Genomic DNA, 25,790 nt, shown 5'->3' with positions numbered 1-25,790 from the left:
TTTAAAGACGTACTACGTTTATGCGTCTATACTTATTTTTAGTTGCATAGTTACTTTGGTAGATATTCGACAATCATTACATAATAAAATTTCCTTAATTCTATTGTACCATTGAAATAATATTACTACTTTTATCATATTACATAGTAGAGATAGAAAATACCATCGTAGGATGGCAAATTGCCCGTTACCCATTAATAATAATATTTTGGTACCTTGTCGCTTTAACAACTTGTTTATAATAGGTACATAAAAATGTTTGGAGTTCTCAATAATGACACTGTGGCAAAGTACTAATTTGCATTCATTGATAGATGCTACTACTCAGAATATTATATTTCTACTATTTGTACTAACTACCTTAATTTATATAATTACAATTGAAATGTCGATTAATTTCATAATTAAACAGACTGTTGTCTCTTGATTTATGATGTACTGCAAAGCACTGGTTTGCTTGTCGTAAATGAAGTAAATATAAAAATATATTACTGCTTATAATGGTAATATTAGGTCACTTACTGATTTGTCAGTACAGCATTGGTTTACTCAGTAATGTCTGTACCAATACAGATCAACCAAACAAGTACACGCAGCGACAAATTAGAAAGCGGCCTTAGAATAGAAAAGAGCGAGCGAAACAAATTTGTCTGATTCGCAACACGCCCAAACAAAACCTGGTGTGTTCAAAATATTATACCTACAGTATTTTCATAATAAATATGTGTTTTGTTTGTGCGCATGTGTATTAGACTGTTTGTTTCGTAGTAATCATAATTTGATTGCTCGATTTTTCAAAATGCACATAATGTTAGAATTAGGTTTGATATGTTTTGATAATAGAAAACGCTAGATGAACGTTATTTATTCACAAATTAATGCTCTGTAGATAAATCTATAGCTAAACAATATATAGCTGATTAAATATTTGTTTATAACTATTATATCACTTTCATTTGCCTATGAATACTTTTTTATGTATATATTTTTTTAAAGTACAATGTATGTTATTCTGTAATAATGTTTTATATCTCATAATTAATAAGTTGACGGCACTATTTTAAAAATAATTATATAAATATTTGAAGCTTACGGCGGTAAATTTCAATGGTAATAAAATAAGGGCATTGACCTTACAATGTGGCACGTGGATGACGCTATATTATATTATAGCTTATATTAATCTAATCTTTAGACGACTTTGATAATAATTATGTTAAGGACTAAGTCCTTAAGACGTGTGTGTCTATATTTAATATATACTGATTCATTGTGTTCGGTAGTCACATTAATTTATCAATAAACTAAATTGACATACATGTATAACTTAAATAAATTGTATTAAGCTTGACAACTCAAATGAATTGTTTAAACTTGAAATAAATTGTATTAGAGATTGTACTCGTATGACGAAATATAAATATTTTCTCTTCTACCCATATGTTACTCTGCAATGTCTGCCGTTCCTTCTTATTATGATTTTTTTTCTAACACGCCCTTTGAACTAGAAGTTAATATAAAAAATATATTGTGCAAATTAATTTAATTCGAAATTATATAATTATAAGTAAATTATTCCTTTATTCTGTAATAAAAAAAATTGATTTTATAAATCTTTTCGAATGAATCTAAACTTGAAAGCGTTGTAGTGGAATTTAATTTATTGTACCTATGCATTTTGTTCATGGAATAATAAACTAAGGATTTCGGATCAGCAATTTCACAAAAAACCCACAAATTATTGTATGCAATGAATGTCTACATTTGATTTGGAAATTACTGATTCTTGTGAGTTGAGGGAGCACCCGAAGTTCTTGGACTATTCCACTTTTGATGTTAAATCTTCCATGATATTGTCTTAAGAGTAGTAACGAGTTTGTGATCATATAGGGTTGCGGTATATTTGCTATATAAATCGATAATATTCTTAAATATTAGCGCATCCACGCAATGTGTTCATATAAACTAAAATACAACAATAATACCTCTTCATAAAATAGCAATAAATTAATGAATAATATATCCAAAAACATGTGCATTTCTAGAGACGGTTGAGGATATAAATATTAAATTTACTTATTATTAATTATTAAATAATATGAACTGTTTCTTACACTTAAAATTGTGATCGTATTCTGTAGTATAAGTAGAGAAACGCCAAGGAAAGTGGCATGTTTATAGTGAATGATTCTCATTTAGAGAATATTTGTGCGGGTAACTATGCAATACATTTAGATAGACAATCACGTAGGATTATAATATCTACACTCAAGCTGAACGGTTTAGCAACTTTCAGTGGATTCTTTAGGTATAGTCCCGGGTTATTCATAGGAAATGTCCAAGGCTATGAGCCCTAACGCGTAATTAATAGTATGACACTATCATTAGTACTCAGTAAATTTTTAGTACTTTTTTTAGGTGTTACATGCTACTAATACAGTTTTTTTATTATTTACCGTTATTTATAAAGTTTAAATGATATCAACTTACTTAGAGATAGTTCTGAGACATTGTAATGGGGACATTTATATGGTATAATCCGGCCCAATTTAGGTAGCCGTATTGTCTTACTGCGATATTTATATCAATAAATAAACACTTTAGCCTACTCTACTTTAATGTCATTCAATTGTTTATTTTATTTTAATATGAATATTTTATTTATCTTTGATATCTGCAGTTATTATTTGCACCTCGCGAGAAATCTTTGTGACGATCACCTCTTGCTGTATCTCATTATTTTCTATAGTCAATAATTCTCCATATCTAGATTTTAAACTCGGGGATATGACAGTGGCTTATTAGCGATATAGTAATGTTTATTTAACAGACGTGGGTAAATTCCACCCTGATTGTATGACAAAATGTTTAACATTTTTATATGTAATTGCTTTTCTCATGACGTAACTGAAATAAATTACAGTTACATAAATAATGGTATATAGGTTGGTTCACGTAAAAACAAAATTTTATTTGAATTTTACAAATACTCGTCTTGTATGATGTTTGTTTTTGATTAAATAATTACTTTGCACATATCTGAGAGTACGTTCGAATCCTGGGGGATTACTAAAGTTTTTATTTTAATATGTTCTGGAACCTGTAGTGAATAACATTATTATATATTATATAAAAGGAAATATCAACTAAATTAATAGCCAGTGTAAAGAAAGTACTTAAGTATTTATTACAAGTGATGTTAACCAATATACCATTATTATTCTATTAAATTCCGAGGTTTTTTTGTTATTCATTAACTTGTCATCATATATGTGGTAGTGTTCTAAATTACATGCTTATATTACAATTTTGATCAGATTTATATATCACAATGTTTATAAATTGATAATAATTTGTTGTATAATTTTATATGAATCCAAAACATAAATAAATTTATAAAGAATGTTTCGATATGCGGAGATGTTGCCACTACATTTGTATGTTTTGTATTATGACTGAGGTTTTGCGTGACAAGTGGTCACTGCTCAATATAAGAAATGTACCTATGTAAAATTCTATGTATGTATGTACAGATTGTAGATGATTGTCAGACAAGTTCCACCAAGTTCCTTTTATTTTTGTTGGCCTGTTTTACAACATTTTATTAGTTGTAACATTTTACGAAATAAATTATTTAATATTAATAATTAGAATAATTTCATAAACTATTGTCGAACCATGTATAATGCAGATATCTTGATATAATTTATTACGTTTATTGTTTTCAAAACGAGAGAAATTGTGAATCAAGATTTGAATGTTAGAGGAATTGTGAAAATGAATTTTCACGATTAATAAAAATATGTATTTAAAAGCATTTTTTTATTTATGTAACATTTCATCTAATATATATTTTTCTGCTCCTTTGTGCAATGTGCTTTTGTGTTCTTTATCTAACAATAAATTTTATTAGCAAAGTATGTTATACATAAATACTATTATTACATGCAATTTTTATTGTTGTACATACCATAGGAAAGGTAAAAATTAAATTTACATTGTAACGTTTAATTTCAATATTCATACATATAGCAGGTAAGTAAATTCCAATTGAATGAGGAGTCCACAGTTAATTTAACTAAAAGAAAAGTGAATTAATAAAAAATAGTGATCTACCTATATATTATTTATTCACCCTATTTTTTGGTCAACCTTATATTTTTTATGTAATTAGAATAGCAACAAGCGTAGAGTCCTTTGGTGATTTTGTCTTATCAAAAAAGTTTCTTCAAATATACAATCTTGAAAGGGATCAGTAGAATAATTTATCGACTGTGTCGTGTGTTTTAACAATAAGAGAAAGTACAATACTTTACCTTATGAGGTATGTAAGTAGACACTACAAATACATACAACGAATTTAATTCGGTACCGTTTACAGTTACAACATTATATATAATGTTGATTTTATATCGAGAGTTTCTATTCTGTGGTATGTACAGATAACGTAAATACACGGCAAAGGTATTTTTCACGTTTTTTTTCGACAATTCACTTCTCCAGATTGTAGAGGAATGCTGATGGCGTCCTAACCGGTATAAGCCTGGAGCCTCCATGTGTTGTATCCACTACCAGATATTCCCTGCCATTTATGATCTTCGTCTGCAGTTCCTCGGTGACTTTGTAATTCGGATTGCGGCGGCCGAATATCGAATCGTAAGGTGGTGGACGACTGTCATCATACTTGTGGACAATATGGTTCTTGTTAAATTTCGTCTTCTTTCGTTTCTGATTTCCGCGTCTCCTTATCTTTATACGTAAGTACCGTTTCACTATTATCTGAAAGTAATAAATAACACATTCTTTTATACTTCGATGGTGGCAATCAAGCGCACGGCCTATTTGATGGTACATAGTTACCCTATCCTATGCACACGTGTATACCAGGGATGTCACATACGCGTTCCCGTCCTGCATCTTGTTTGTCCATTATACAAACGATATGTATGTCCATCTAATATTATAAATGTGAAAATGTCTGTTTGTTACCTTTTCAAAAGTAAATCGATGAACGGATCATAATGATATACATGTACATAAATAGTATTAAGATAAATGGTTATTTTTTATTTCTCTAACAAATTTTAACATCACGTTATATCTAATAAGAGCGGTGTAGCAATGAAAATAGAAGCAAAAACGGAAGAAATGTTACGCAGATGAAGTTACGGGTCATCAAATATAATATATATCTAATAATCAAGTTTAGGTACCTCTCCTATAAACGCGGCTGCGGCTGCAGAAAGGCCAATGACCATGATCATGTAGGTCATCAGCAAATCACTGTTACGGAGTTGCCGGTCTTTGGACTGCAAGTCAAGTGGGCACATCTTCGTACTTGGTAAGTCACGTGTTTGTAAGTACTTCACTATACCGGCTCGAGAGAGGTACACGAGACTGAAAGAAAAATTTATTATTGAATAATTCGAAAAATTTAAGTTCTGATATATATGGATTCAAAAACTATGGATGTAGTGGGTCATAAAATAATATTTAACAATTCACACACCGCTATCTAGTCCTAATCTAAGCAGAGCTTGTGTAATAGGTACTAAGCACTTGATATAAATACATACCTACTTGATATAGATACATTTTTTGTAATTTCTCGAACCAAAATACAACTTGAAAGAAGCTGATTTACAGCTGGCTTTAATGCAAGCGACTTTGTATAAAATCCTATTTGTAGTAATCTAGTATATATATATTTATGATTATTTTTTAATTTGGAGATATCAACATTATTAACTATGCCACGCTGTGGATTGATCGGTAGAGAACTGTCTTTAAGGTCCATCTTTTTTTATTTTCTTTCTGTTCTTTCTTTGCTCACATTGTTTATAATTAAAATTGTTACTGTATTTCAAAGTGTAATAAAGAATATATCAACTCATTAGGTACTTACACTCGGTCAAATAGAAATTGCAACTTGCTATTTCTTGGGTAAGCGAATGCTCTCAACATACTCATGAATGAATTAGGCGCCACAACGTAAGTACACCTGTCGCCTTCATCGATGCCTTCCTTAGCCTTCTGAATGTAGTCCTTATACATTATATGGTCAACACCGAGCTGGTCTTTGACTAGAACTGCTCCGGTTTTCACCAGCGGCAGGAACGCCTGATCGTCGCTGTATGGCCGGAATTCTGCACGGCCGTTCTTCACCATTGCACTCAGATAATATAATTCTTCATCAGGCTGTATTGGAATATATTTTTTATGTAACTGGAATGGTCAACCAGCTGACCACCCACCTGATGGTAAGTGGCAACCATCGCCTATACATGAACAACAACGGACATAACGTCATCCTCATTGCCTTACCACATGGCATGTAAATGAGAGGTAGGTATTATGCATCCAAACCAATTTTACAAACTTACTGCCAAATCTCACCCTTCTACGAAACAACTTATAAAACAACCTGCTTGACCACTGGAATAGGTGACATAGAGGTACTTACTCAGACAATTTTGTACAAAAACTACAAAAAAATGTCTTCATATGTTTCAACTTAGCTGAAACGAATATATTCACGGTATATAGGTACATGTTTATATACATATGTAGATACAGTAGGTAATATCTTATCTGTGGTAGAAATATCACAATAATTGAATAGGTAAAAACCACAATTAAATAAAACTCTGGACGAAACATAGATAACAATGAAATTAGACTGAGTAGCTAAAGTACCTAGGTATTTTGTGAAGTGATAAGCAAATGTTGCGTTCATCTTAAGATCAACAATCGACAATATTTCTGACTACCCCATCTAGAATATTCTACATATATATGTGTTTTTTTATATAATTGGTATACGAACATATATATAAATGATAAAACTGATAGTCCAGCTGAGATAAGTGGTAAATGTCGCCCATGCACATGATCTGCTGTTCATATGGATATCACGTTATCATGTGGCGTTTCTGGTACCACTCATACGTTGCCGGATGATCGTTCAGACTGTACATTAATTAATATACACTGTAGCTAGGGTTGCCAACTCTCGATAGGACCAACCCGGGAGAATTTTATGCTTAGAATTTGATTGGGGTGGGGGTTATTAATAGAAAATCATAATTTTTTGTATTTTGTTTTGACCATTGAATATTTGTCGTTTATTTACCACAAAATTATAAAAGTTTTTACTTGAAAAATCGAAGTTAGTACTTGTAACTCTTCTTTTACCAAAAAAATACTCTTTTTTTTTTTCCTTGTTCCATCATGCCGAATATGCGAATGCGAATAAAGCGATACAGACAAGAATGGAAAGAACAAATGTAATTGGGTTTTCTGTCTTTTTTGGAAAAACCGGAGTAATTATTGCATTCCGGAAGGTCGGGAAGTATCGGATTTCCGGTCAATCCGGGAGAGTTGACAACCCTAACTATGGCTCAACTTACGTTTGATACAATATATTGGACCGTACTGCCCTGTGCTGCAACCCATCGATAATTCTTCTTATACAAATCCTTAGGATACTCTATGTCCAATGTGAATTTGGACAGTGTGAGAAATGCGGTCAAATTCGCTGTGTAGAACGCTGATAGTAGTATTATAAAAAGCCACCAAGTTGTGAATAGAACTCTGGTTGTGTCTGTAAAGTAGGAATTTAATTATAGGTCTTCTATACCTAAGTAGGAGAAATTATATCAGTCGACCATGAAAAACTAGTCAATCCTTTGTGGTAATAGTTAAATAATTACTGAGTAAAACAAATCAAAATATATTTAATCATGTAGATCTATTACAGACACCAGACACTTATGTCTAATCTATCATCAGATCTGAAAATAGTTCGTACCTACACATTATTGTAGTAGTTAGGCCATAAGTAGATACCTTTTCTAAATCTGTAATTATATACTAGTTCAAAGGTTAATATTATGTGTATGGTGTAAAGAAAATATATGTAGTACTTTTGATTCCACTACTAGTAAGTTAGGTTTGAATACACTGAGAATACAGAATCCAGCAATGGATTTTATTCTACCCAATTTTACTCTACTTTTTAACATATATGTATTTATACATATATAAACTTTATTGTACTACAATATCTGCCAAAATTGTGTTATAAAAGAAAAGCGAATCTCATCGTGTGTTATGGAGCAAAAAAAATTGTTATTTCTGCATTACATTAACAACACCAGACAGAAATTTTTATCATTGTTTTGTGTTTGAATATTTTTATCTTAAATATTTCTGATCGAAATAGTTGAATGATGTAAATATGTGTTATACAATTAGCTAAAATTATTATAAAATGATACTAATTTTCATTCAACATTAATTGCTTTTGTAGAAAGTGCCTACATCGCGATAAAGTTTCGCACGTTTACGTTAATCATCATTGCCTTGCCTTCATATCATTATTTTTGGTCGACACAGTATGTCATCCTGTTCCAATGATCCGGCCTCTAGATCTGAGTATACTTTTTTTTTATACATATCAACATTCACACAATCCATCCATGTTTTATTCAGTCTTGCTCTCCCTTTCTATCCATGCAAATTAATATTATTACGTGGGTACGTTCATATTCTAATATCATTTTTTTTATCTAGGTCGAATATAAATAATAAAGTATCTACTTATATCATTGAAACCGCAACAAATATGTACAAGAAATGTGTTTATGTTTAATATAAAAAGTAATATCACTAATAGATTAGGTGAGCTGTTACGATTTTACAGATATGCAACAAAATGATGGGTGTTCTGTCATTGATGTCTATCAACACTGTAATTATTGATTCCAATATTTTACTCAAATCGTCCTACATAAAATGTACCTAAATAGTATCTAACATTCACCTGTCAATGATAAAAACTGTGTATATGATTTATTATTGACAATTTATGCAGTGGAAAGGAATACAACATAAAGGTGGAGTTAGACTTGCGTAGAAGTAAACTCTTGTTACTCCTATTTACTCTTGATAATTTCCCAAAAACAAAATGGATTGTTGACAAATTTATATTTAAAATCATATAATATAGAGTTATATATATTACATTATTTCTCAATGGTGGACCGGACTAGAACAAAATCTAGTGATAGAGTTAATAGTAGAGATATAGTATAGTAGTACTATATAATATTATCTAGTAGTATAGAAATATTAGAGTTAAAAGTAACAGTAACAGTAACTTTTAACAGAGTTAAAAGTACAAAAGTGAATGAAAATATCGATATTAATACGTACATTGTAGTTTTGTAATCGTGTTTGGGGAATAAGAATATTTGGTAATGGACTATTGGAACATCATTTGCGTTCGGGATATTTTATTATTTCTTATTAACTACTTTACTTTATAAGTAAGGTTACCAATATCAAAAACTTAGAACAGTTCAATGTTTAACGTTCTATTTTTGAATTACGATTTTTCTTTATATCTAATGACTTTTGTAATTGATTGACAATATTAATAAAGTGTAATATCAGCTTGTGTGCTGTTTGGTGCTTATGAGAAGAACGGGAATTCGTTAGCCTCGTTTAACTCCACCTTTAGGGCCGCGATGAAAGTGTGACCGGAAAATGATAGATGATATAAGCAAACCGCCCATTACTCGCCACTAATGTAGATTGATTCGGAAGTACCTACCACAATGTTTGTATTACAAAGTATTATACAATTGTATCTACATAGTTACATATAGGACGGGTATGAATACAAATATGTTTTAATATTTACAAATACTTATGTGTATTGCAGCATATATTAAATACACATTTTTTAAATAGATGACTACGGAAGGTTTAAGGACTAGGGAAGGCGGGGCACCAGTGGAAGATTTGAAGATAATAAGATAAATGTGAAGTCTAACTAGACCTTATATTTATCTTATTAATTCAACCACCATGAAAAATTCACAATGGGGTTATTAGTGCACATTACTAACAATATCCTTAGCCGAATACATAAGCATTGTACATATTTAGAATACCTACATCCGCAATCCAACGATAAATAAAATATTTAGGATATTATAAAATAGAATAGAAAGAAGGATTAAAGAGTTTATACGAAAGCTAGGATAGGAGATATCTACAGTCTCTACTCTCTCTCTACTACTCTCCGACAGTAGGTATCTAGTATGTAGATACTGTCGGAGTCTTACAGTACTCATACAATTCCAGGGCCGGATTGATCCCATGAGAGCGTACTTATGTAAAAAAAACGGTACTTACTAGCCTCCGGTGCTAAATTGGTTCCTTGTTTGATGAGAGCTCCGTATACAAACCAAAAGCTTGGTGATAATTTTATATGATTGTCCCCCGACGGCATTAATTTCGAACGTAATTTGGTCAATAAAGTTATACAGGGCCCATACGACAAAACTGCGACTAGAATTAGATACCTGATGAAGAGATGTTAAAGAAAAAGTATATATGAAAATAGATATGTTTTAAGCACTGTACAGATTACCTAAGATAGACCTCTCTTACCAGACATAACTGTGGAAGGGGGCCAGAAGACCGGAGCCGGCTGCTGATTCCTTTGGCCTCTTAAGCATCATGACCCATATGCCTTCATCGAGATCGTACGAGAATGATACCATACTTCGAAAACGTGGTACTTTAGGTAAAAATGCGGCGACCATATCCACTTTCTATTGAAAATTTTCAAAAATTAACATACTTAACATTAGAAACGAAATGTCTTTCTTTGTTAATTATGTAGTGCTTATTTATTTCCAAAAAAATATTGATAACTATTTCTAACAGATTAACAATATATAAGAGTACACTACATACATGCGAAAACTTTCTATTATTAAATTTTGTATTTAAATATTAAATCTATTATATACTTTAATGTAATATACTATACCCTACAGTGAAAACTTCTATTAAAAACTTCCCCTATATCAAATCGCAGCGGGAACCTAACAATTTATAAATCCAAATATATACGTATAAAAAAAAAATAAAGTGTGAAACAAATAAATGGAAAAAGAACTATCTCTGTCAGTTGTTTAGTTTGGGACTAGACGGTACATTGAATTATCATGGGTAAGAGAAACATGAACACATAGGCTAGCTTAGCCTAAGTTGCTTATTATAATTAGATATAGCATGTTAGGTTATTGTACTTACGCTACTATTAGCGAGCCCAATCAATGAATCCTCAGGCTTATCTCCACCTAACACGAAATTTCTCTCTGGTATCACAACTTCATAGGTGAAATTAAACTTTTCTCGCAATATCTCAAGGATAACGAACGCTACCCCCTGACCCACGAGAGAGCCATTTAGTCCATTTTCTGTCCAGCTCAGAGGAATATCCTAAAGTATAATATAATCATGATTTAAGAATAAGTAAAATGATCCCAAGAGTTTATGATAATAATTTTTTGTTACTCGTAAATTCATAATTAATTCTAAATTCGATTCGATACACATTGTAACTTACTCTCCAATTGTACTCTAGCAGCATCTATATTGCGTAGTCATCGAAATAAGTCATTATAATATTGAAATTAGATTCAAGATCACTGCTGGTCGAAGTTGATATTTTTACTATATATTGACAGTAGATAAAGCAAAATTTAGGACCCTTTCATTATTAGTTACATGCCTACTCTCTGTATTTATATTAATAAACAAATATACTTACATCGTATGTTGCTACTTTTAAATGTCTTCCATTAACATAGCTAATTAGATTCTGTAAGTCGGTTTCCTTCTTTGTTGTTTCTAGAGGGAAAAATTAAACGTCATTTCATTAAAAAAATAAGCAATAGTCTGGAATAACTCAATCTACCTATTTGCCGAAGTAGTTTGTACAAAGTTATCTGCATGTCTAATCTAGGTCTCGCCTGTCTTACCCGCTAAGCATGCCTCATACAAACGAGTAACCTACATTTCGGTTGAAAGGAAACAGAACATTTTTTTTAATGGATGATAATGGAATGTTACAAACCCGTGCGCTAACAGTTTACTCTAGCCGGGCACCAGTGAAGGACTGGTCCATCCATCCAGGTCAGGTCAGTGTCATCGTCAGGCAACCTATTATTATAATCAGTCTACATCACTAACAATCCCCGTCCTCTTAAAGAAAACATTAGTTCTCCAATTCGGAAGAGAAGGGTTGTCGATGAGCATGAGGTGAAGTTAACTTATCGTGGCCAATTTATTACAATGGTTTCCAGGGGGAATGGCGCATGAAAGTTGCTAGAAATGGGGTCAGTCCACTTACTAACAATCCCCTTTCCCTATTCAGACTTACCTATAGTCAGATGTGCCTTCAACTTACTTAAAATACCAATTAAATAAATAAAACGTAATATACCTACCTAAGATGGGATTGTCGTATATCGGTTCGCAAAATGTAGCGTTGCATACTGTAGAGACGATGAGGTCTATTCCGGTAGCCATTGCATCGTGCTGTTACTGGCCGTTGGCGGAAACACAGCAGATTTTGGACTTTGTGCTAAATATAACAGACATAATGGATGCCACCTGCGTAATGACACGTTGTCGCGGCGACATAGCACGAACCATACAGCGAGGATGAGCTATATGACATGTCCGTTACATCGCTCACTCACGCTATGACTTTGAAACGTTAGTTTAGTAATGATATGTCTGGAATTATCTGCAATAGAGAATAGACGGCTTCGGTGGTCCAGCGATTTAGCATATCACCTTACTTCTGCATGATGGTCGCTGGATCGATTTCCATGGTTCCAATATTTGTATTCATTTGTGTTCCATCATTAGTCTTATTGCGTAAAATTGCGTAAAATTTTATAATAAACTACCAGAATCTGCACTAAATCTGACAGAGAGGCAGATTCAAATCTTATATTAAACAATTTTTGTGTAAGAAAGCCTATTACAGGATAGACGAATTCATAGATGACAACATATCAAGTAAATAATTAGTATATTAGCATACAACGTTATAATTTATTTTTCTCATTGCTTTCTTGATTTAATTATTTTAGAAATATGAAAGCGTAGCGGTTTTTGTATTGATTGCTGCATGCATTCTTATGTAAAATGTGAATACTATAACTATCAGATGGCAATTGTAAGTAGCTTTGACGTGGTTTAGTGTTTTGAGTAGTCATGCTTACTAAAGTGTCCAGACTTGTGGCGGCGTGGTGGGCCGGGTCATTGGACTCCCAAAGATATGGTCGAGCGCAGTGATGGTTGGCTCAATATTTATTTCTATTTGAGTATTTAATTGAATTAGTGCTAATTGGTGATTTAACTTAAAAAAGCTTATTTAAAAGAGCAACACGCAACTTTCTTGCTCGTTCTTCTTGTGATGAGACAGCTTTCCGAATGAGCGGTAGATTAAAAAATGTAATGACTATTTAAAAGTGCTTCAATGTAAGTTTATTTGAATAAATGATTTTCTATTCTATTCTATTCTATTCTATTCTATTGTTTGTATCGGTCTGTGTGTTTTCTATGTACATATTAATATCAGTTATTTAGTATCACCCATCACAAAAACCCTGTTTAGCTTGAGACTAGATAGCGCTGTGAATGGTCTTGAGATATTATAGAATAAATCTATTAAATTGCAATCAATAATTAATAAGATAATAATCCTCATCTTTACATCGTTTTCCTCATTTGAGTGTAATGACTGCCCTGCTGAATAATTTACCCTCTGATTATATCCTTCCACTAGTGTACATCTGGGACGTAATGGAGGGCGTCATGGACGTGGTGATCTACTAGATACGATGAGCAGATTTAGTCAGACCATTTGTGGGGCTGCGCCCTTTAGGACGTTTGCCATCTACTCTACCCATCTACCATACCTTCAATTAGTAACAATTTTTCCTTGCAATGTTATCAAAAAGCTTAAAATTCTAAGGAAACGTATGATAAAGAGCCTGGTCTCGATATTAATTTTTCAAATAATAGAGATTCCGCCGCAGAAACTGCTGGACATGGGACTTCAAGCATTTTCCTCCAGAACGGCATATGTATCAAATACTCAACTCAATACATCGAAGCAGTTTCGGTTATCGGTGTGCCTGTTTTAAAGTCTCAGTAGGTCAATATGGAGACAGTTCAAGAGTTTACCATTTTTGCCGTTTAGCAGTTTTCGACTGTACTGCAAGAATCAGATTTTTTATTAATGAAACATTAACGGTTAACTAATGAAATAGTAAGTGAAAGTAAAAGAAGTCTTACGAGACTTATATCACTTGCACTTGACCAGTCGAAAGAGTATTTGAAATGTAAATTAATTCATATAAGGTAAGTCCACATTACTCTTTCGCTAATAGGATGGTGGACTATGAAAACATACGTAGTCAATATTCCGTTAATGGGGTGAAGGCATGGGGTTGTTAGATAAAATAATAAATATGTAAGCTTAAGTCAAAAGTCACAAAGGTTGTCGTAATATTCAGTGTCATTATATAAAGTAAACATAATTAAAATACAATTATGTGGTTGAATTTATTGATTACTACTTATTGATGATTCAAAAATGATGACCTTGCCTTATTATAAGTTCATAAAGATAATCAACTCGTTTAGGAATATTTTAAGAGACTTTTATAATCGTGTTAGCTTACAGATTAACATGGTCACCATAACCGCTTTTATATTTAATTGGTTCTGTAGCATGTAAGTAACGTAAAATAATATTTACAAGAATATAAAAATAGACAAAATAAAGATTTTCTTTATAGTAAAATATGCATAAATACATATATTAACTAACACAGAAATAAACGAAGAGTCGCCTTGAAAACCTTTGTTTTACAAAACGACTGATTATTGAAATGTGTAAAAAAATCTTTATTTATATACTAGTAATATATAAAATGTATCTACTTCAAATACATTATACAATTATTTTATAGTGAAGAGTTTTAAAACATTGAAATTTTAATATACTGTTTATGGGCCCTCCATCGGATATATAGGACCGTAAGCCATGAATCGAGATGCTTTATAAATATTGTATAATTAAAATCTTATTCGAAAAAAAATAGAAGTAGGTACACTAAGTAGACTTAAAAAAATTATCGAAGTAATGTAGAACTGCTGCAAGTATGCAATTTTATGTCTGCTTAAAAAATTAAAATTTTGCTAGTCCCAGTATTTGGCCTAATTTGAAACAAGTTCAAATTATTTGACACTGTTTAATTGATAAAATAAGAAGGTAAAATACAAGTCGATTATAAATGTTCTGCATTTATAATTAATATGGAACTAGTTTTTTTTTAATCTTAATAGAAGCGGGTCCCGTGCTCTCTTTAGGAACTATTAAGAGACTCAAGAACATTTATTTTTTCTTATGGGCTAACGGTTTGCGCTGGCGGGGCACCAGTGAAGGGTTATAAGATGAGCATGAAGTCAGGTTAGTTAATTCTTGGTGAATTTGTCACGATGGTTTCCAAGGGGAACCGCAACAGGTAGGTCAACCTGACACGGTACATTGCTAGCTCAAGAACATCTATTGCACTGTACAAGAATTCAGGACCTATAAAATAAACTAACAAAATACAGGCTGATATGGCTGTATGGGCGCAGTTCCCTTTGCCTTACGATTAAAGGATAAATAGAACAAAAAAAAATGACATACTGTCATACTCATTTCTAAGACTTTCAAATATTTATTCTAGGTTATGTTAGAATATATCTACTTTTTAAACATTTGTTTGTAATTTCTACGAACAACTGTAAAAATGAGGGATTTATTTATATCGGGATGTGAGAAAAATTTTATACATAGAATAATTTCTGAGGGTCACGTAAGTTAGTTTCGTTTAAAGATCAAACTTGTTCATGTTTATACATGTTTTTAACTTCAGTAATTCTTTATTTCAGCGTTTAGACGGAAGAAATTATAATGAATGTCGAAATCTACAAATATCATTTGGCTCGGATTATGGCAGTTGTATAGTATCTCTCGGAGAAACAAAGTTAGTGTGTTTTAGAAATATAGAACCGAATGTTATTTTTTCGCTTTAACTAAAATAATTACATAGTACGCACATTCATAAGATTATCTATAAAAGATTCCAAACGTATAAAATGCGACGTTCATAAAATTGTTTCGAATTAATGTGGTTATTATTTTAGTCTCACAATATTACATTATCTAATATTTTTATTACAGAGTACTAGCCCAAGTGACTTGTGAAGTAACACAGCCAAAACAAATTCGCCCCAATGAAGGAATTCTGTATATAAATGTTGAAATAAGCCCAATGGCTGCACCACAGTTTGAGGCTAATAGGCAAACCGATCTCACAGTGTATCTCAATAGACTTATTGAAAAATGTTATAAAGATTCTAAATGTATAGACCTGGAGTCCTTGTGTATAGTTGTAGAGGAGAAGGTAAATATAACATTTATTCGTTTGACACAAATAATGTTTTAGTTATTTGTAATATAATAAAAAAAATACTTTCAGTTGGTTTTTCTTGTTAAAATATTCTAAATTGTTCGTAAGCTCCATAAATCACTATCTTAAAATTTGTCAGTGGCATTAGGATTATTCATAGTTAATAATGATAACCCAGGACAGTTGATACATCAGTATGTGTCAGTCACAACTAAGCAGAGCTTGTAAATTTGTGAGTACTAAATAACTTTTAAAAAAACAGCTACAAATATTATGATATATCTATATATATATGATATATCTATAAGCTGTTAGCCTGCCATTACACCTTACTATAAATTTGATTATAGAATCAAATGGCAGGCTAACAGCTTACATAAACTGGTGATGGTGGTAACTGATAACCATAGCCTATATACAGGAACAGCACTATGGCATGTGATACTCTATACTCCTGTCCCAGTGCTATTCTGGAGGACTAATATGTTATTCCTCCGTTATGTTAAACACTCAACTGACAACATAATAATATGCACCAGTAGTTTAATAATTTTTATTTAAATCTAAACATTTCAAATTACAGGTGTGGTCACTAAGAGTGGACATTAAAGTTCTCAATCATGCTGGCAATCTCATAGAATGTGCTAGTATTGCAGCACTCACATCTTTAGCACATTTCAAGCGCCCCGATGTAACAAGAATTGGTGACAGTGTCATCATACACACATTGGCTGAGAAGGACCCAATCCCAACAGTACTATACCATTATCCAGTTTGTTTGTCATTTGCTATTTTTCAAAATAAGTAAGTTCACATAATTTAATGCAGACAGAGGTGGATTTGAGATTTTTTAATAGATGACAATAGAATGTTACACACTAACAGTATATGCTGTCAGGGTACAAATGAAAGATGCTAGGCTGTGCATGAAGTAAGGTCAGTTAGCCCATTATGGTAAATTCACCAGGAATTAATCATGATGGCCTCTAAGAGGTATGTAACCTTCTCACTACAAGGATTGACAGTTAATAAGTAATTTCATTGAAATATATTGAATCTTTTCTTTGACCATTTCAATGTAACTTATACATAGCAATAGGGCTAGTCCCCATTACTAATGATCCTTTAATTCTCCTAGAAATCATTGTGCATTGCTGTTCATTTGCCAGAATGGTAACCTCCTGCATATACTGTTAGGCTGGGTGAACCCACCATAGTCATTATTCATCCAAGAAATTTTTTTGCTCTTTTTTGTACATGACAATGTTTTAATTGATGTCATATAAAACTATTTGTAAAATAATTACAGTACAATTGATATCATTGCAGTTATGTAAATTATTATTACCTTTTTAATAATAATATGTAGACATCTCAGGGTATTAGTCCTATGATTCTATGTGATTAATGTTGGAACTTAAAAATTTTAATAACATATACTACTCATTACTTATACTTAAATTAATGTGTAAACAGTTTTGTCTGTCATTTACAATTATGTGTTAAGTAATTTTTATCAATGCAGTTTGATGAGTATTTCAGTGCGGCTCATCGAGGTTACTTGTGACCTGAGAACTAGGAGCTACTTTGCTTAGAAGGTAGCTACAGCTATTCAAAGAGGCAATGCTGCCAGTATCTTGGGTGCACAGCCTTGTTGTGCGGCATTGGATTACAATTATTGTAAGTTGTAAAACTTGTCTGTTTTCTTTTCCAGTGTTTTGTTATCAGATCCGAGCTTTATAGAAGAATCAGTATGCACAAGCACTACTGAGGAAGGTCAAAATGCAAGTGGGGGAGTTTTAGTAGTTGGAATGAATCAGTATAGGGAAGTGTGTTTATTGAATTTAACTGGAGCTGCTTTATATGACTCTAATATAGTACACAAGTCTATCAAAAGTGCAGCAGACAGGTGCAAGGAAATTGTTGATATTGTAAAGAAATCCATAATTAAAGACGACACAATGAGGTAAGAATCAATTTGTTGAGGCATTTATTAGTGATTACCAACCATAAGTTTTAAAATAAAATGTTTAAATCTATATAAATAGTTTTATAAATATTTTAATAAAGAATCGAGAGACGTTCATAGATTGACATTCCCACAAGCAACTTGCAATAATAATTCAATGAAAATTAATAAGGCTCTAGAGGTATGTTTGAGAACCACTCAAGAGTTCTCAACCATATAGAATGACGTAGTTTTAAATTAGCATATAACTATTATCTGTGATCTACACAAGGATGGATAAGAATTATTATTCTATTGTTTTATTGTTATCTTTTGATAATGTTATCGTAAATAATGAACTCGACACTTGCAGTCTTCTAACAAAGTAGTTGGTGCATAATTAATTAATTCATAATTCACATTTACTGTATTCTAGCCTGGTTTAGTTCTATAAAGTATTTTAAGAGTCTATTCAAGTACTGATTTTCTTTACATAACTAGAATAGCAAAGAAGCTTACAGGTTTATTTGGCCTAGTAAATGGTAAACGATGGTAAAAGACAACCATTGTCTGTGTACTCCAATAGCACCCAAGTATATGACGTCATATAATGACCATGTAAGTACCGTTGTCATCGTACGACGGTATCCATAGTCATGGTGGTACTCATGCGTTGGTGTTCTACAAATGTTATTTTTTTTTACTACAGCCACGTCATATTTCTAATGCACAAGAGTACAAGGCTTTGTGAAACCGACACATGCGATGGCAATTATTATGCGTGCAAAACGCATCTTATATCTTCAGTACAATATTTACATTATACAATTATACTGTAGTATAATTGACATTAGGGTGCTGATCTGGGTAGCTCGCTACTATTGCCGCCACCGTGGACGCGGGATAAAATAGTTCTTTTAACCAAATCATAATGTCAAAATTGAGCGTACTTTGCAAAACAATATATATACTTTATTGCACTTATTACATTAATAAATAAAGAGAGATATACAACAATGTGAGTAAGGGCAAAAATGTCCTATATTAATGAATGAATTGACAGTAGACTCACCCCCAGCTATGTTAGATTTAAAGTATACACAGCGAAATGTGAACATGTCAAGTGTTGCGTTTACCACTACATTGATATTTGATGCCTCTAGCTATACCATCTGGAATAATAATGGTCTTAACGTTATGTTATGAATAAATGACTGACTGGGATTTATAAAAATATTTGTATAATTATTATCCCTTGATGCTTTTTATCACCAAAACAAATATGTGGAATAGCGAAAGGTGTATAATACAACGTTTTAGAATAACATTATTAGCAAAAAGAGACAATTCTTCCTTTATATTTAGAATAACATGAAATTTGGACATATTAATTTGTGATTAGTCATCATGAAATTTATTTCTTTTTTTTATAATTTCAGACAAAAACGTATCAAAATCAATTTTGGTGACATAATAACAACAGACCACATTCTATCACTCAGTCAGAAAGCCCTCAACATTCGTCTTAAGAATTATAATGCTGATATGCCAACATGTATGGATGAAGAAATGAAGGACTTTGATGATGAAGAAATGAAAGAACTTGAAGATGAAAAGCCAGAACTGAGCAAATATGACGGTATTACTATTTTGTGTAAACTAATAGTAACCGCGCGACTTTATCCCCTATCGCTATCGACTAGTATATGCACCCTGCTCTTTCACTCAAATACTAATGACATATCAACCCATTATCATCCAACTACTAGACACGAATCTCTTAGCAGAATGTGCAGTTCTTTGTTTGTTCTTAACCACAAACACTAGAACAAACAAAGGTATTAATACCTAGTTCGGTTTGTCAAGATATATTGAATGACAATTATTTTCAATTCATGATGAAATATATTAGGAGATATCTAAATTTATTATATGCGAATTAATGCATGGTTCAAGAAATTACATGAGTAATTTCTAGAGACATTACTCATCATGATGAGTAATTTCTCAAATGTCTATTTTCATCATCTATTTTCGTGTATTATTTTACTAGTACAAACAGAGTACATAGTAATTTTTGTCGTAGATTACATAAAAGAAAAAATGTTTTAAAATCCTATTTTCTATGAAATTCAGCATAATACATTAATTGACTATGTACATATAATGTATATTTCATAAAAATTGTGATAATAATATCTGAACTTTAATTATAATATTGATTAGACAAGGCTACAATTTGTTCATTAGAAAAAATGTCCATTGAATTAAATACATTTTATGTTTATTAATATTTGTTTCAGTTATACAATCACTACCACAAACTGCAGAAATAATCGCAAAGAAAGGAGCAACAACATGGATTGAGGTTTCATCAGAATCAGATGAAGACAATTAAAGATTAGTGAATTTTGTTGAAAAAATGTAATAACATTACATTTGACAGCTTTTTTATAATTTCTTAAATGTAACAAACAATTGCATTTCCCTCAACATTGTAACATTTTGTCAATGAAACAAAATTTTGTGTAAAGTGTAATATTAAACTTAAATACAGTATTAATAAATTAGTTTTTATTTGTAATGTCTTAAATTAAATCTGTAGCTATATTACATTATTTTCCTGTTGGGCTGATTCATGTCTTACCACTAACTTGTTCAATAATTCCCAACATGAGCAATACCAAATATTTGCCTAAAAATAAATTTACACATTACAAATAAGCATTTAATTATTAGTGTAATATATAGCCAATTTGTTTTCATTAATGTGAACAGATTCATATCAGATACAAAACATGCCCAAAAATTCATTGCATTTGTCCAATTTACAATTTTGGCATGAAGTAATATACTTCAATATATTTATGATTCACAATTCATACATTTTTGCCTCTGTTGAATGCAGATTGAAAATTTCATTAAGAAAACTTGAAGACCTGTTGATCTAATGCTAATATTAAAACTATAATGTTCTATAAATAACAGTCATATGCATATAATCTAAATTGAATCTGAGTTCATTCCATTTTTCTGGTCCAACTTATTTCCATTTGTTTTCACCATATAAATAAAATAAGTAATAATCTCCTTCTCATCAACAGGTAGAGACTTAAAATGTTTCTGAATAGCCTGAAATAAAATAAGAACAAATATTATTTACAGGAAGATATGTCTTCTTTAATATAAACTTAGAAACAAGCAAAAATAGTAGCAGGATTTACCTCAGCTAATTGAGCTTTGTTCCACCCTGGCCTTGTCTGCACCTTATAATGCCTTTTATATCGCCTTAGAGTTGGTACTTGCAGTTGGCACCAGTCTACTTCAGGTGAGTCCATCACTGCCTCATTACTGTCATCTTCAGAGTCCTTGAGCCTCCTCTGTTTTGTTCTTGCACACTGGATCATGTTCTTGTGGTAATCACAGATATATGTATGCCTCGCCTACAAAAAACATAGTTTTCATGAGACTCTTTGATAAAGATCGTAAGTACATACTTTATAAATGTAGATAGTAATAAGAAATAAATACCTGTGGGTCAATATTTAGTTTGAGCCTCCGTTGTGTGACAGTCTTCTGTATTCGCTTGCTGTAAGCGGCGTTGCCAGCGGACTGTCTGCAACGCTCGTTGTCATCCACAAGGCAACATATTTGATCCAAATTACCTCTAGAATCCTCTTCTCCTGTACTAAACCCGTTGTTCATTTGATACTCGCGTTGAATCATATATAACAAATCGATTACACTTCTACGTAGACCACGCACCAGGCGAACGATAAAAGTTCGACGTATTCACAAAGAACTAGGAATTGAGGTTAGGATTTTTAATAACACTGACCATTTCTATACATAACGTCAATTAAAGCACCGCTTATAAACACCCGGCTATTCAATTATTACACTTCGGTGCCGTATTAAACACAATAATTCTTTTAAATCACAGATGCACTAAAATGTTCATTGCTATTTCACAAACTTGCTACCTTGAAAACATCAGTTTTTATATTTCATGCATCAATCGCTACTTAAAACAACAACGAAATAAAAACTGTGATAGTTCAATTACTAGCTCAGTACAGAAAACAGAAGTTACAGAAACACTGGTAGAATAAATAAGAATAGAACGAGAGACTTTCGCAGTTCGAACCGACCGATCGCCATTTGATTTGATTGCATGTACGTATTTGTATGTATATGTATAGGAATGCACTTATACACTATTACGTATGTATGTATGTATGCAGAGAAACAAACTCAATACGACGAACGATAGTGCTGTTCCATCATCAAAAACATTCATTCACTCTTTCATTCACTGTAAAATTGCTGTCTCGGGCCTTAAGTCGTGCGCATAAAACATATTTTAGTTCAGCAACAAAGACAATGTATGTGTTTTTCTAGCAAAATAGTACTGTCAATGTGTGTAAATGCAATGTCACAACGTAGCTATGTTTATATTATAAACAAAAAATAAAGCCGACGCCTGTATACCGATTGGTCACGTTATGGCGGGGCTTTTAAATTCAACCAATCACAGTTTTTTGTTACCGATATCGCCTGCTAGACTATCCATTATAATGAACGTGAAGTTTCCTACGTAATAAGCGCTGAAATCGTGTGATCATTGTAATAAACACGTACGCGGTGAGTTTTATTATAAAATTATTGATACAATTCTTTATGAAATTCAGTAAGTGTTATAATATTGAATTAAGCATTTGAGGGCGAGAGTTGGACTAAAAGTGATATTTATAGTTTTACATTCTAATTTTGTAAGCAAATGGCTGCCGATGGCTGGAGTACTGACATTATAGTTATACCTATTGACACTGTAGTGTAGGTGAGTACCTACATAGATGTTATTGAAGTTCATATTATTGGAACGTTTTGAGTTTTGATATTTGTAGTTAATGTAAAAATACAGATTTTATAGGTAAAAACAATATTATAATAACGTACAAACAATTAAAATATGAAAGTTTAATTGAAATTATTAAATAAAAGTGATTCAATTAGATAAAACTGCTGAAATAAATGAAAATCGGTACTAAGACAGATCATATTTTGAATTAGTAGTAAGGTTATTTTTTAGTGTTTACGCGGTCAAAGCTGTAGAATAGCCAGTATAGTGTGTGTGTGTGTGTGTGTGTGTGTGTGTGTGTGTGTGTGTGTGTGTGTGTGTGTGTGTGTGTGTGTGTGTGTGTGTGTGTGTGTGTGTGTGTGTGTGTGTGTGTGTGTGTGTGTGTGTGTGTGTGTGTGTGTGTGTGTGTGTGTGTGTGTGTGTGTGTGTGTGTGTGTGTGTGTGTGTGTGTGTGTGTGTGTGTGTGTGTGTGTGTGTGTGTGTGTGTGTGTGTGTGTGTGTGTGTGTGTGTGTGTGTGTGTGTGTGTGTGTGTGTGTGTGTGTGTGTGTGTGTGTGTGTGTGTGTGTGTGTGTGTGTGTGTGTGTGTGTGTGTGTGTGTGTGTGTGTGTGTGTGTGTGTGTGTGTGTGTGTGTGTGTGTGTGTGTGTGTGTGTGTGTGTGTGTGTGTGTGTGTGTGTGTGTGTGTGTGTGTGTGTGTGTGTGTGTGTGTGTGTGTGTGTGTGTGTGTGTGTGTGTGTGTGTGTGTGTGTGTGTGTGTGTGTGTGTGTGAATTTAAGGAATAAAAAATAATATTTATCATAATATAATGTCTACAAATCCATATATCTTAATAGTGTATAGATTTAAACACATAAAATAATATGTATTACTGCGCTATATACTATGTAGATATAAGTGATGTATTAAGCAGCTAAAACACTGGGTAATTAATTAAAATAATTATATCACTGAATTGAAACTATTTTTGCTTTTTGTATTTGATACGATTTTTTAAATTGCTTTAACATGCATATACTACGTTGGGCATACCAATTACAGGGGAGTATAAACTTTGAACGTAATTAATATAAAGTAGATTATAATATAGTATAAAGAGAATATAATATAAAGTAGAAATAATAGTTAATATATATAATACTTATATTGTAACTAATTTTAAGACATAAGAAATGCACTCCCTCGTAACTAATTACTACATTGGAAGTCTGGACACGTGGCTAAACATGCAATCAGGCGCAATTTTATAAGTATATAGGTTATAAATATATAAGTATATGTAATTTTTCTATTCAACTTATAACACATCTTTTAGAAACTATTAGTTGCTAAATTTATTAAAACAGATGGCTAATACAATAACGTTTATTTATGTATACATAGTAGGTACTTTGTTAATTATAAGATCATTGTCGAAAAATAAAAAATAAAGTGAAAAAGGAAAATTATTCTGAGACTCCGGTTGAATATTTGAAACACCATTGCACAGCTCTGTGTTTTTAAAATAGACCACTTTAATTCAAATTAAAAAAAAGTAGGTATATAGGTATATCTTGTTAATTACGATTGCATTTTATATTATTATTATATAATGTACAATGCCAGGATTTAAATACCTATTCCTAAACTCATTTTGCGACAAAATTTCTTCAACACTAATTGTTATACAATATTTAATTTTATTACAATATTATAGTAGTATTTATATTAGCAATATAAGCTGTATAAGTATGCTAATATGGTAAACAACACCAGTTTGATGAAATTGGATAGCTACATTCTTGTAATAACGGTTATTACACGAAACATAATTTGTATGTGTTGGTCTTGCCTTTGAACTGAAAATAATTTATGTAAACAAACATGCATGTACCTATATTATTGCGGAAAAATTAATAATCATCTGGCATCACTTGTACACATTAAGGTTGAATATGAGAGTTTCTACCTATTAGAATCTGGGAAGTTGGACGTAATGTTACGTGCACCTGAGCATTCGCTACCCGATAACCTTGTATTACCTATAAGTGAGGTTTTTAGCAGCATTTAACGTATGAAAATTTTCACATCGCAGCGCTATAAATAGATAAATTATAATTTGAAATATGTATTTAATACCAACGTATTCTATTAACCTTACTTACTTAACCTTTCGATTTGGTGTCTGATATCTCTTTCAAACATCTAGGAAAAAGTCGTAGCTATTTAAAATTTTTAGTCTCTGTGCAGAACGATGGACGCTAAAAATCCAAAGAAGTTATATGATTTTGTTAATTGATCTTGTTAACCTATACCTTACTGATAATATTAACTTGGACTCCTATGGGGCAAGGTAATTATTAGTAAAGGGAACCAGTGACCTATCAATGTATTACATCAGATTATATTCCACTGGAAGCTCCTATAATCTATAATTCTTATCCGTCTATCTTCATGCTTAAATCCGTTTTTTTTTTCACGTCAGGCGAATTGACCCGACCTTATGCCCATCACCTTATTATATCATTATCATCTAGTGCCCCGCCAACATGTATCGTCAGTGCATAAAGACACTGAACTTGTAATTAACCATTATTTATATCATATACGTGTAAAACTCTTATTTACAATAGGCACCTAGGGAATGGCGAATGTTAGT

General features: G+C 31.9%; 3 protein-coding genes across 3 annotated transcripts; 1 reads left to right on the top strand and 2 right to left on the bottom strand.

The window, feature by feature from the left end:
* Positions 1–912: 912 nt before the first annotated feature.
* Positions 913–12,476, bottom strand: LOC131846143 (glutamate receptor ionotropic, delta-1). The gene is made up of 9 exons (XM_059195377.1): positions 12,312–12,476; positions 11,633–11,712; positions 11,113–11,301; positions 10,462–10,625; positions 10,204–10,373; positions 7,410–7,603; positions 5,906–6,198; positions 5,214–5,397; positions 913–4,779 (listed from the first exon to the last, which is right to left on the bottom strand). Exons 1-9 carry the CDS (start codon positions 12,391–12,393, stop codon positions 4,492–4,494), a joined length of 1,644 nt encoding a protein of 547 aa, XP_059051360.1. The 5' UTR covers positions 12,394–12,476; the 3' UTR covers positions 913–4,491.
* Positions 12,477–15,593: 3,117 nt separating this feature from the next.
* LOC131846098 (exosome complex component RRP45) lies at positions 15,594–21,279 on the top strand. Its single transcript, XM_059195319.1, has 7 exons — positions 15,594–15,749; positions 15,826–15,920; positions 16,118–16,340; positions 16,930–17,150; positions 18,061–18,312; positions 19,734–19,933; positions 20,598–21,279. Exons 1-7 carry the CDS (start codon positions 15,684–15,686, stop codon positions 20,690–20,692), a joined length of 1,152 nt encoding a protein of 383 aa, XP_059051302.1. The 5' UTR covers positions 15,594–15,683; the 3' UTR covers positions 20,693–21,279.
* Positions 21,280–21,297: 18 nt separating this feature from the next.
* LOC131846099 (histone deacetylase complex subunit SAP30 homolog) lies at positions 21,298–22,480 on the bottom strand. Its single transcript, XM_059195320.1, has 3 exons — positions 21,826–22,480; positions 21,519–21,737; positions 21,298–21,426 (listed from the first exon to the last, which is right to left on the bottom strand). Exons 1-3 carry the CDS (start codon positions 22,018–22,020, stop codon positions 21,298–21,300), a joined length of 543 nt encoding a protein of 180 aa, XP_059051303.1. The 5' UTR covers positions 22,021–22,480.
* Positions 22,481–25,790: the final 3,310 nt, after the last annotated feature.

The sequence above is a fragment of the Achroia grisella genome, unplaced genomic scaffold (genome assembly GCF_030625045.1).
Source record: "Achroia grisella isolate CSIRO2021 unplaced genomic scaffold, CSIRO_AGI_Agris_v1 utg501, whole genome shotgun sequence".
NCBI lineage: Eukaryota > Metazoa > Arthropoda > Insecta > Lepidoptera > Pyralidae > Achroia > Achroia grisella.
The sequence above is the reverse complement of the archived record's forward strand: the minus strand, read 5'-3'. Positions and strand labels throughout refer to the sequence as shown.

Bases quoted from the DNA above. Each gene is read 5' to 3' on its own strand.
- LOC131846098 (XM_059195319.1), top strand. From the start codon at position 15,684: ATGAGGGATTTATTTATATCGGGATGTGAGAAAAATTTTATACATAGA. The intron at 16,341-16,929 runs GTAAATATAACA...TTCAAATTACAG, and splicing joins GTATAGTTGTAGAGGAGAAG to GTGTGGTCACTAAGAGTGGA. The intron at 17,151-18,060 runs GTAAGTTCACAT...TTTCTTTTCCAG, and splicing joins TTTGCTATTTTTCAAAATAA to TGTTTTGTTATCAGATCCGA.
- LOC131846143 (XM_059195377.1), bottom strand. From the start codon at position 12,393: ATGGCTACCGGAATAGACCTCATCGTCTCTACAGTATGCAACGCTACA. The intron at 11,713-12,311 runs GTAGGTATATTA...TTTTCCCTCTAG, and splicing joins ATACGACAATCCCATCTTAG to AAACAACAAAGAAGGAAACC. The intron at 10,374-10,461 runs GTAAGAGAGGTC...TCTCTTCATCAG, and splicing joins CCCTTCCACAGTTATGTCTG to GTATCTAATTCTAGTCGCAG.
- LOC131846099 (XM_059195320.1), bottom strand. From the start codon at position 22,020: ATGATTCAACGCGAGTATCAAATGAACAACGGGTTTAGTACAGGAGAA. The intron at 21,738-21,825 runs GTATTTATTTCT...TGTTTTTTGTAG, and splicing joins AACTAAATATTGACCCACAG to GCGAGGCATACATATATCTG. The intron at 21,427-21,518 runs GTAAATCCTGCT...ATTTTATTTCAG, and splicing joins ACAAAGCTCAATTAGCTGAG to GCTATTCAGAAACATTTTAA.